The following is a 12,721-nucleotide window of genomic DNA, read 5'->3' as shown; positions in this document are numbered from 1 at the left end:
CAGCAGAGTAGAATGTAAATCTCCAAAACCAGTCCTTTCTGTAGATTGGCATTACATCTGCTAACTTCCAGTCAACTGGGACCTCCCTGATTATCCAGGACTGCCCAAAAATGATGGAAGGTGGCTAAATGAGCATATAATATCTGCCAGCTCCCTCAGCACCCTTGGGTGGATCCCATGTGGCCCCACAGACTTGTGTGTCTCTAAGTGTTGTATCAGATCACTGGCCATTTCCATTTGGATTAAGGGGGCTTCCTTCTGCTCCCAGTTCAAGTACCCAGAGAACTGGCATTACTAATAAAGACTGAGGCAAAGGAGGCATTAAGTACAGAAGTCTTTCACTCATTTTTTTGTCACAGTGCTTCCCTCTACATCCAGTAAAGAATGGAGATCCTCCTTAGCTCTCCTCTTATTGCAAATTTATTTACAGAGACAATTTTTGTCTTTCATGGCAGTAATCAGGTTAAGTTCTAGCTTGGCTGTGACCCTTCTAATTTTCTCCCTGCATAACCTCCTTGTAGTCCCCCTGAATTGCCTGCCCCTTCTTCCAAAGTTCATAAACCCTCCTTTCTTTCCAAAGTTCCAGCCAAAGCTTTCTGTTCAGCCAGGCTCATCTTTCACACAGCACATGGGGACAAGTCAGCTGCTGCTGCTTTTCCACTTTCCTCATCAGAAGCTGACATCTAAGAGGGAAGCATCTGCTCATCCAGAAAGCAAAAGGCAACTCTGTTTTGAAGACAAGTGGATAAAGAAGACAGTTGGTTGTTTCTTCTTCCTAGTGTCCTGAGAAAGAAGAAGCTATACTGGATGGGAACAGAAAAAGTCCTAAAGCTAAAAGAGGATCCCTACAACCTGGATAGGCAAGGGGCTATCAGTTAATATTCATCACTTGTTTTGCTAGGAGAAATTTAAGTGGCAATGCATATTGTCATTCTTTCTCATTTAGACAGAACTTGTATTTCTTCTGTCAAAACTAACAGTTTGAAAACAAATGTTCAACATGGCCTTCAAAAGAACTGTAGGAGCTTTTAATTCTCTAAGCAAATAAAGCACATTTGACAACAGCTGCAAGAAAGGAAAGTGAGCTGAGTATGTTCTCAAAGTTTGTTCAGAGTTCAAATAACCTTGTCAGGGGCTTTCAAGTATCACGCTGCATTGCACAACATCAGGAACCACTTTCTGATGGATATTAAGGCAGCAATGCTTTCTGCCAACAGCTTGTTCAAAGGCTTTTTGAACAAAACACACAAACCAAAAAGTTCTGGGGCATTAACTGCTGCACTGCAAGAGAAATACAATCAACCTGGGAAAGAGAAAAAGGCAAAAACTTATGTAATTTAGAGTATAAAATACAAGTATATTCCTATTGTTTTCAAAAGAAAGTAGCAATGGAAGTGCTAAAAGATGTTAAAAGAACAAAGTCCAAATGGTGAGGCTGGTCAGAAACATTCCATTAACAATTTATTTTTAAAAGATGACAATGACCAAATGCAGAGGTTCAATATATTAAATTATATAAAATTTATTATATAAAATAGAAGCTGAGTCAGCTGAGATCACGTTCTTGTAATCACAGCGTTGTTAACAGATTGTCTTCTCAGTTTAAGAAGATTATCTTGCAATAGCTGAGTATAAAAACCTCAGCCTTAGAAACTAAAGACAATAGAAAATGCAGCAGATATAACATCTGACAAGAGGTCTGCTGCAAAGCTTGAATTTTTTTAAAGGTGAGGGGGAATTTTCTTTGTGTGACGTAATGGCAAAGCAGAAAATTCAGCTACTGATTTGGATGCTGATAGCCATACCATAAAAATTGCCCTAAACGTCTCAATTCTATGCAGGGTAGTTATTCAAATTCAGATAGATAAAATATAAAAATCAAAATAAGTACAATGCACATAGACCCACAGAATTAAAAATAAAAGCTTTAGACTCCAGTGTTCAAGAATCAAGTCTGAGGTAGAGGTTTTTGCACTGCACTACAGCATGCTATGAAAAATTGAGTGTTGACATCAGTCTTGAGCTAGAAAATAATGTCAAAGAAAACACTGGGGTTTAACCTCATTTCCCCCACATTCTAAGTACTTCCTGAACAAGGAGTTGTGCAAATCCCATTAGTTCATCCCAATGAGAATAGAAAAATGGAAAAATTTAGAATACAAAAGGAAGTTTATTCAAAGCCTATCAGAGTTGATGCCTTTTTGTAAGATTTTTCAGGGAGAAAAGGTACTGGAAGAAGAGAATGCAAACAGACAGGTAACAGTAAATCAATGTAAACATGGAATGATGATATTTTCTTAAGATTTTTTTTGCATTTTCCTTCAGGCCTGTGTAGTCTAACCATGGAGGGGTGTCGTTTTCAAACCTCCCCTTGCAGACCAGCTAAGTTTTGTAGCTGCAGCCTTGAAGCACCTGTCTGTGCAGAGGTGACCTGGCACCACTAGAGCCACGCCTCTGAGCCAGCCAGACCTAAGGCAAGGTTAACACTCTGGCAATCACAGTCAGTCTTGGCAAGGGACTCACTGGCCTGCAAAAGCACAGGGAGATGTGTTCTTCAACTCCAAGTTACTGGACACCTCCAATAGTTTATATGAATTTCCTAGAAGGAATGCTGACATGACCCTTCTTGGCCTTCCAAGCACTTTTAATGACAAAACAAACCCAACCCAAGGGCTCAAACATGCTTTGGAAAAGTATCCAGCACCTCCATCAGTTGTATCAAGTTTCTGATGTTTCACAGAAAGAAAATAATCAGCTTGTGGTGTTTGTATTCTGAAATTCCCATGAAATTCCACCAAGGCTTGGCCAGCTCATAAGCTGCTAAACCCTTTTGCTTCTTCTTTCCAGAGACAATAATAAATAACTGCATGTTCTACTTCTGTCACCCTCCATTTCTTTGCCTTCTGTAATAGCTTTAGCATACATAAACACATTTGGATACTGCTCATTTGTAAGAGAAAAAGGCTGCACCATTATCTAATAAAATGCTATATATGCATTTAAATTTATATATGTAGTCATGAGTTCTTGTACCAAATAGATTTCAGAATTATAAAAAGATTTAATAACTAGTCTGCTTCTATTTAAACTAAGATTTAGCAGCATTATTTAAACAAAAGCTCCTCCCTCCCAAGCACTTCATTTCCTTTCTCTGCACTTGAACACCTTTGGCATTGGGGCAGCAGCACAAAACAAAAGATCTACTTGGCTTTGTGGAGTCTTACATTGGAAGTCAAATACCACAGCAGACTGGGCTTCCTGCTCAGATTCCTGCTGAGGACAGCAGGGATCTACACAGAGCTCCCTACAAGCCTGGTGGTGTTCAGTGTTTGGACAATTCTCAGGTTTCCCTTTTAAGTTGCCCTTTGTGGAGTCACAACTTGGAGCCAATGATCCTCACAGGTCCCTTCCAACTGAGGATATTCCATGATTCTATCAAGACCAGCTGATTTTAAAAAAATCCTATAGAAGTGTTTTATCATATGGTCTGTTTCAGTATTTGTGTGCTGTGCAAAGCAGAACTGCAGAAAAGATGTTGCTCTTGTAAAGATTATAAAAAAAACAACAAACCAGCATTAAAAGCTTAGACATAAACCCCATAATGCTTAATTTCCAGCATATTTAAAGTGCCATACACTAAGTAACTGGTCCTTATTTTCAAAATAGCCATTACAGATTTGAGGAATGCCAAAAACACTTCCTAACTGGGATATAAATGTACCCAAGTAACAGAAGATTCAGAAGCAATGTGAAGGAGAAATTTTGTGCTGTGAACCACAACATTTCAGGTCACTGAAATCCTTGATGTTACAGAACTGTTGTTTAACAGTAATGCTAACATTCACGATGCACATATTTTAAGCTGAAAAATTCCATGAAAAAAAAGTAATAAAACAGGCCAACAAAACCCTGTTTATAAATAAAACATTTTAGTAAGTTTGAAAAGTACGAATAGAAGTCCAGGACATTTTTTCCTCCTTATCAGACTCCTGATTTCCATTCAGCAAGCTGACATTGATTTTTCCCATTTGTGCATAGCACCACGTAATTCTGCTGGATGGAACCCTGACAGATGGAATCCTGTTTTGTATCACATAACTGAATGGATAAAATGTCAGGAACACATTAAGGACATGACAACATAATTCCTCTATTAGTAACTTACTTTTCAAAAATCATTTGAATCTAGACATTTCCAGGTTTAAAATTTATAGGTGTGATAAGATTATTTAAGGTCATTTTTTTTGTCCTTCCCAGCAATGGAATTTGACTCTTGAAAATTCCTGAAGTGTTGCTCACATGAATATTTGCTTTCATCACTACCCTATCACAGATGCCTTCTTTAGCATCATGGTAGCCTTGGAGGTGAGAGAAAATGGAAATGCTTTACTCTGCATCCCCTGCTCCCCTTTACAGACTTCACTAAGCACTGCTAGAGAAACTAAAGCTCACTGTGCTGCGGTTTGTGACTTTTTGTGTAGGGTAAGAAGCAAATGGACATTATCAGTGTCAAGATGAGTTTGCTGCCACGAGACTCCCCAACTCCATAACCTGAGGATTCTGTAATGTTTTTTTGCAAGCTCATCTCTGATTACAGATGACCTGCTTTAATGTGATATAAATCAATTTTAACATCTGTTTGAAAGACCTAATTGAGGCTTAATGAAATTTTATTTGCCTTGTAATCTAGGCTGTATATATTAAGAACAGGATGAATTTTAGAATGAAAACAAGTAATTTAAATCAGGAATTTAAACATTGCTGCACTATATGCAGAAGACTCATGCACCTCACAGTGTTAGATGAAATTCTCTTTATATCCTTAAGAAGTATGTGAATCAAAAAGCATTTGAAAGATGGTCCTGTTCATTTAGTCATTATCCACCTTGCATTTCAAACTAGGACTTTTCTTCTGAAAAGGAAACACTCCAAGTTCTATGGGCCTACAATTTATCTTAGAAATGAACAGATTAAAAGCATATATTGCCAAACTTGACAAAGAGATGTCAAGATACCCTGAAAAAAAGAGAAAAAAGGGAGTAGGAGGAGAAATATAATGCAAGGAAATTATTTTCCACTCTGAGGTGCAAGCTCCTATTCAGAAAGCAGCTACTGTAATCCAGTGGAAGGTGTCCCTGCCCATGGCAGGGGCTTGGAGCTAGATGGTCTTTAAGGTCCCTTCCAGTCTGAACCATTTAGAGATTCTGCTCAGGGGCACAATCATTATACAAATACAATATTGTCCTTGTAAAAGATGACATTCAAAGCATTTTCTATAGATATGACATTTAAATACTTAAATAATTTCTATTCAAAACCCTGCAGCTAATGACTTTGTGTACAACATTTATTACCGAAGTACCTTGCTGCTGTTCCTCCTCTTCTTCACTTGATGAAGCCAAATAAGCTTGAAAATCCATGTCAAGAAGCTCCTCTTTGTTAAAAGTTCTGCTGAGTGATGTTACCCGCTCGTGATCTGTCTCATCCCATGTGATATCTACCTTAAAAGTAAGAATGCCAGTTGTAGAAGTTGGAACACTAAAGCTAAACACTGCAACACTGTCTTTTTAGGGAAAATTCGTTTATACTTTTCATTCAATATAAACCTGTTAGTAATGCTCTCTGCAATAACTCACTATAATAATCATTTAGTAACATGCATTTAATTATAACGTTTTGGAATTTATTCTACAGTCAATTTCAATGAGTTTGAGCTACAAAAAGAACTGAAGAAATCTCCTAATGCACTGAATGGTTCTGTAACAGCAGATCCCACAACACAAAACCTCTGTAAGCCCAATTTCCTTTGTGACAGCAGACACTGGTGCTGAAGCAGCCACCAGTCCCTCTCTTTTCCTCTTCCAGCAGCAATTCACTGCTGGAATCACACACGGATTGCAATGGAGACAATGCAAGTGTTTGTGCAACTGCACCCTCAACCAGAACATGAAACAGATCTGAACTGAAAAATTATCCAGCAGAAAGTATTTATTTCTCAACTGATCACTTCTCCAATCTGGTTCATTTCATGGCCAGATGGAAATGTTGGCTGTCAGGAGGACAGAGTAGAATGAATTGCTACAAGTAGGGGGAAGCAACTGTTGAAGCCTGGCATTACTATCAAAAAAGCTCTTACTCATTTCTTCACTAACATCCATTTTAGGCAAGTTAAAAGATTTAACTGTAAATAAAAAAGTAATTTCATGTTCAACTCGTCACAGAGGTCAAAATTCAGTATTTAATTTGTGTCAGAGAACCTCAGTCTCCTTTAAAATCCAAACCAGGGTTGCAGCTTGTGAATCCATAGCATGCTTAAATCTTTTAATACATTTGATGTCTTTATTTTAAAATGCTGGAGATAATCAGGAATCTTTTCCCCAGCACATATATCATTCATAAGCTGACAGCAAAACTAAACAAATAAGAAAAACATTACATAAACACTGTAAAGATACCTTTGATGTTCCCATAGCAGCAGATGTGAAGTACTTTGGCTTATAAACAGCTATGTTCACTTCTGAGGCTACATCTTTTGGCTTATCATCAAATGTAACATTATCTGGAATAAATCTTAAAGGCAAATAAAACATGTTATTCTTCAAATACACTGGGAAATTGCATAGTATAAACAGTCTAAGCTTTCATGAGTATGGTACATCAGCATGAAAGAATTAGCTCAAATAAAAAGGGGGCAAGCCTGAAAAGGGAACAAAAGAGATGGACAAGTACTCCACACTTGTAAGATTGATTGCCTGGCTTCTGCAGATCTGCTCCACAGGTTTTCAGTGTTTGACAACACCCTGTTTGGGAAGTATAGCAATTTCCAGTCTGGTATAAACAGGGCAATGGGTGAGTTTTTGGGTGGTTTTCTTTGTTTTAAGAACCATCCTTTCAGAAAGTTTAATATTAAAAATTAAAAAGAAAAAAGCGAATAAAATAGGACTTGGAAATAGATGAATAAGAAATTCCAAACCATTTAGGAAAGCCTGGTACATCTTGAAAATTATAATTAGTAAGGAAATAAAGAAGTTTAAAAGACCAAAGTCATGAATAACAATTGAAGAACTTAGTTTAAAAAAAGACCAAAAACCTTGATATACCACATGAGAAATTACTTGTGATTTTTAAATCTTTGCAAATGTAATCTGATAAATAGTATTCAACATGAAAATTTAACAAAGCAGAAGATTAGGAAAACCATTGGAGAATTTCAAACAGCTGTGTTTGTTGTAAAACATTACCAGTGTTTAAAATGATGAAAAGTTACATGTTCCCCTAGCAAAGATGTCTTTTCCAAAATGGTTCAAAGCAAATTAACTGAATTCCTCTCGAAAATGATTCAAAGCAAAAAACCCTTAACTTTCACTGACTTCCAAGAGTGCCCATAACAGAGGCCCCAGCAGACAAACAGGGCTTTTGTCACAACTTTTTATGATTCAGTAACTTTTCTGCTTAGAATGAAAGGGGTTTTTTGCAACAAAAGGAAATACTAATAATACCAAGCCATAATTTAAAATCCTTTCTTTCCCAAACACGACTTTTGAAATATCAGAGCATCCAGCTCATTCACAAGGACTAACATATCTATTGCAGCTTCCAGACAACAGCAGCAATAATCTTGCCTTGTGGTAAGGAATCACAAAAAAGACACAATTCTGGACCCTTGGGGAGAGAAAAAGAAAAAAATTTTGTTTTCTGAATTCTATCACTTTCCTTCATTGTACCAAAAGCTTGAAGATGTAAACAGAACATTTTGTCTGGCTTTTCTGAAAACAGACTTTATGCAGAGATCCTCTTGAACTTCCCATATTGCTATAAAAATGGTCAGGAAGAAGAACCAAAGGGAAACCTAACAACTCACTGGATGTCCAATTTATCTTGATATCTTATTTTGGTTACAGAATAAAGTCAATATAGTTTACTACAAAATATTACAAACTGCCTTCAATTCACCCTCTCTGGCTCAACATGCAAAAATATCACCAGTGGAGTTACCTCAGGTCTATGAAAGAGCAGCTACTTTCAAATTCCAGTCCATCACATTCCTCATAAATTTTATTGGCTGTTTCAGGAGAATCACATTCTACAACTGCATAAAAATATTTCAGTCGCTTGAACTGGTATTCCCGCAGTTTTTCCCTATAAATCCTGCAAAAGTGGAGAAATTAATTTTAATTCAACTCGTTAAAAACATGTGCCAATCAACCACTCTCCTAATCTTATAAGATTAGATGTTAAACACCACAAAGTTCCACCAGTACTGAATTTTCTTCCAGCTAAAAGACCATTTCAGACAATTTTATCGAGTGTAAAATTTGTACATGACTCCACCGAAAGGTGACAGGGACGAGGTTCAGTGAATCTGAAGGGCACAGGCATCACTGAGGTACCTCCAGCATACCTGGATTTCTGTGTGCTGGATTCCAGACACCCTCAAGCCCACTGAGCAGTAAATCCAACACTTCAGGGTGCACCTTGCACAGTGCAGGTGACCTCAGAACACACTCTACGTGCACCTTACACTCTCCTGATACACTGAAGAATGTCTTCACAGGGACCTGCCCTTATTTTAGAAGCATCTAGATTTTTCTAAATACAGGGCAGTCCAGCAGGATGCATTATACAAATATGGCCTCAATCAGGCTGCCAAACCAAAGCAAAACCTTGAACAAAAATTTTAAAAAGGCAAAAAAAGACATGCCTGAAGAAGCCAGGACAATGGTAGGACTGAGGAGCTCAGCCTAGGAGGCCAGGGCTGTTGCTGGTGGCACTCAAATCTCAGCCTGGGAATTCTTGGGCTAAGGTCCCTGTTGATTCACAAGTAAGAATTTTGACAGTGAGCACTAAAGGGAGTTTACAGCACAAATGGTAATTTGTAGAGGAGAAATGCTGGTTTTTAAACTACCCATGTATTTGTTCCATTGATTATGCCAATGAGCTACATAATAAAATTTTGAACTCACATCAAAAAGCAAATCTTCTCAAGTTTCATCATAATGCATTTATTAAATGCACTGATAATGAACTAGTGCCTGTCGTAAAATAGCCTTTGAAAAAATCTAAAAAATTAAGGTGTCCACAGGACACTTCCACCTATGAACTCCTGGAAAAAGGAGTTGATTAGGATTTCCACTAAGAATTACACATATTGTATCTCCCATTTGAAGACAAAATTAAAGTTAATACCCATCATCCTCTGTGGTATTCTCTGGAAGCTCGAACAGTTCCACAGGTCCTTTTTGTTCTTCCTCTTTCAATCTCTCTTTTCCAAACTCTGAAGGATAAATCTACAAATACATCAATACAAAACCAAATTTGTAACTGTGGTATAATGTACACTAACTAAGAAAAAAAAATCTCTCCAGGTTTTTACACTTTACAGTTTTTATTTAAGATCAGTAAAGTGATCAATTCCATAAACTTTAATATCTTTCTAATTTTATCATATGGCAAAGACAGTAGAATAACCAAACTGCCAACTAGGAATTTTGAGGCAGATAAAGAACAACAAGAACACTGACTTTGTTCATCACATCGTGGCCCTTTTCAGAAAGAGATATCTGATTAAAATTTCTCACAGAGCTGAGGCAGACACTGGAAAAATGTAACTTAATTGGTCAGAATACAACCAATTTATTAGTAAGGTCTAAGGCTAGGTCTTAGGTCTAAGGTTGGGTTATCTGCCATACAGCCCACTGAATATTAAACTAATCAAAGAAATGCAGTCTCTTCCTACTAGAACTGAGAACTTCAGTATTAGACTGAGAAAACAAGCACTGAGAGCCAACCTCATAAACATGAGAAGTCAATGGCTTTGCCTCTAACTCTGCCAAATACATAAATGGTTGTTACAGCAAGTTAAATTGCAACACAGTTTCTTTTTAAACACATTCATATTCCTTTCCATTCTCCACAGCACTATTCCACTTATTTTGTAGTCTATTTTTTAACAGTAAAAGTCAGAACTCCTTTTAGAAACCAGGTCTTACCTTCACAGAAAACACTGCTCCTCCTTTGGGTGTGAAAGAAGTAAATAGAGCCAGCAAATCCTTAGCCTTCAACCTATCCCAATCCATATTACAAACTGCCAGTCTACTTGTAATCTGAGAGGAAAGAACATAAAATTCATAGGTTAAATTGTTGACTGCTGTGGGGAATACACAATTCTCTAGCAGAACTCAGTGGTAAAAATCAAAGTCAGCAATAAACTTTGCTGAAAAATATAAAAGCAGCATTGTCGTCATGACTTTTTATCACTTAAACTAGCAAAGATGAGAAGCAGCAATTACCATAGCACATAAAAAGGAGATAAATAGTGAAGCACCACAGAAGAGACTGCCCCAATCACAGATTTAGAACTGCAGCAACACCACAATCGCTTAGGATTTTGTTATTGTCAAACACTATTAGTCTCAGGAGCAACCACTATCACTATTGTGATAGCACTAGAGTATTGTGATTTCTTACAGACTGATTGTGCTAGCTGTAAAATCCTATTTCACTGTCTCATGATGCCTTAATTTCTTAAAGTGTGAGTTAAATAACTAAATTTTTGAAAAGTGAAAAAAAAATCAGTAATGAACAAAAGCAGTACAATTTAAATTCTGGAATTTCTGAAAGGCTCAATTTTGTTTATCCTTTCACCTGTAGACAGCTTATCCATAGATATAGGTAAGTGTGCTTAGGGGAAGAAGAGACACCAGTGAAAACTTTAAGTCTCTCATTGTCAGACAATTTCATCATCACTTCCATTCTGCCACTAAAAGGCTGAAAAACCTTCATGAAAAAAACTTCCACAAACTGTTCCATAGATGATGGTCTATAATGAACTCTTAACATTTCTGAGCTGGTCATGCAGCAACTTTTCACATGCAAAGTCTTGTTACCTCATCTCCACGAGGGGCATCTTTATCCAGCTCTCGCCACGAGTGCTCGATCTCTGGCTCCTTTGGAAACAGCTCATTCAAATCCTCATCATCCTCTGAGCTCGTTTCAATGTTCCCTATGCCTCTGGCTAGATCAGGCCCATTGTCACTTTCTTCATCATCTTCTGAATCACTGTCATCTTCATCCATTTCCTCATCATCTTCTGGCTCCTCTTCCTCACCCGTTTCTCCACCATCTTCTGATTCCTCTTCTTCCGATTCTGCATCCTCACTTGCAGATCTTTCTTCCTCTAACTGGCTTTTACATTTTACACTTTGGTCACAGATGTCTGAGCACACAAAGATAAACATTGGATACATTTTTATGTTAGAATTACACATGACCCTTTGCAAAAAGGAAGACTTCAGGGCTTTTTCATACCTATTTACAGGACTCCTGAAAGGTGTAAAAAATGCAGGAACAAATAACAGAAAACATCAGCTTTGTCTCTTGTTTGTCTGGTCTAATCTAATTTAATTACTCTTTAGGCCCAAAATTGTATTATCAATCTCAACTGTAATTAAATATTCTGCTATTTTTTTTATATTACAGAACCAACATGTAGAAATCTATTTCATAATACCGACTATACATATACACAAGCAATATAAATAAAGTTTTTCTTCAAGTTACCTGTTCTTTCTAGTTCTCTCTAATATTAATGGCTCAATGCTGCCATATTTACAATTTCAGTCCACAAACTGTAATGTGCCCTCATGGTATCAGTTCATATATCTGCTGTTCAGTTTGATGAACACAGCAATGTACACGCTGTTAGAAATTTTACTTTCATAACTAACCAACAATTTCAGTGCCAACAACTGAAAGGACAGGGATGTTCACAGTCTTACAGAAGAATCAGAACTGATCGTACACAGAGCTGACCAACTCCAATCCTTCAGCAGCACTGAATCTGAGTCAGTCAGCTATTTTAGAACTAGTCTTGCAAAATATCTTCCATGGATAAACAAAAGCATCAACACCCAAATAAACACAGCTGAATTCTCCTTGTTATTTGAACAACTAACCTGATTCTTTTATTTTCCCTCCTAGGGAGTGGTCTTTCCTGGGAGCTTTGACTGACTTAGTAGCACTTGCTTGTGAAGACTTTTCCTTGTTTTGAGTTGAAATGGATCTTCCCCCTGATGAATCTCCTTGCTTGTTTTCCCCTTTGGGTAAAAGGCCCTTGTTTCCCTGAGAGCAACTAACTTCCTCTGCAGGTTTCTGCAAGTCCTCTTTCAAGCTGAACTTAGATTTACTTTTTTGTCCTTCTTTTTTAAGGTCACTTAGTTTAGTCACAGCTTCACATGGTTGGTCCACTCCTTGTGGGGTTTCTTTGCTCTCCTCCTTTGGGAGGCCACCAGCAACGGCCTTTGCAGAATCTGTTTCTCCTTTACCTTTAGCTTTCTTTTTCTTTTTTTTCTTTACCTTGAGTTCTTTACTATCACTTTCTGAAAGATCAGAGTCAGATTCTGACAAGGCATAAAACTTCCTGAGGTTCTCTGTAGAGCTGTAGTTAACAGGGCGACCTCTTTTATCCACTGTGTATCTCAGCTTGAACTTCTTGTCATGGAACATCGCTCGGAATCGCTTGTCAATCTTCACTTTCCGTTCCTTCTCAGGCATCTCCCAAAACCTGGGATCTCTTGCCACACAGCTGAACCTGCCATCGCTCAGTATTTCCTCCTGGGATGACATTTTCGATGCCATTGAAGACTTGGACATCTACAACATGGAAAAAAACCCAAACATTTCAGATTAAAAAAAAAACTCCTCAATTCATTAACATAGATTT

General features: G+C 37.5%; 1 protein-coding gene across 1 annotated transcript in view; it reads right to left on the bottom strand.

Moving 5' to 3' along the window:
* ESF1 (ESF1 nucleolar pre-rRNA processing protein) overlaps nucleotides 1–12,721 on the bottom strand; it is a 29,038-nt gene that overhangs the window by 14,681 nt on the left and 1,636 nt on the right. Inside the window, exons 2-8 of the mRNA XM_014895031.2 lie at nucleotides 11,955–12,651; nucleotides 10,887–11,215; nucleotides 9,990–10,103; nucleotides 9,187–9,287; nucleotides 7,996–8,148; nucleotides 6,456–6,570; nucleotides 5,363–5,501 (exon numbers count right to left, since the gene is read on the bottom strand). Coding sequence (XP_014750517.2) covers nucleotides 5,363–5,501; nucleotides 6,456–6,570; nucleotides 7,996–8,148; nucleotides 9,187–9,287; nucleotides 9,990–10,103; nucleotides 10,887–11,215; nucleotides 11,955–12,651 — 1,648 coding nt within the window. The remainder of the gene's footprint in view (nucleotides 1–5,362; nucleotides 5,502–6,455; nucleotides 6,571–7,995; nucleotides 8,149–9,186; nucleotides 9,288–9,989; nucleotides 10,104–10,886; nucleotides 11,216–11,954; nucleotides 12,652–12,721) is intronic.

This window comes from Sturnus vulgaris, chromosome 3 (assembly GCF_052056855.1).
Source record: "Sturnus vulgaris isolate bStuVul1 chromosome 3, bStuVul1.hap1, whole genome shotgun sequence".
In the NCBI taxonomy this organism is placed as follows: Eukaryota; Metazoa; Chordata; class Aves; order Passeriformes; family Sturnidae; genus Sturnus; species Sturnus vulgaris.
This window is presented reverse-complemented; position numbering and strand designations above follow the sequence as displayed.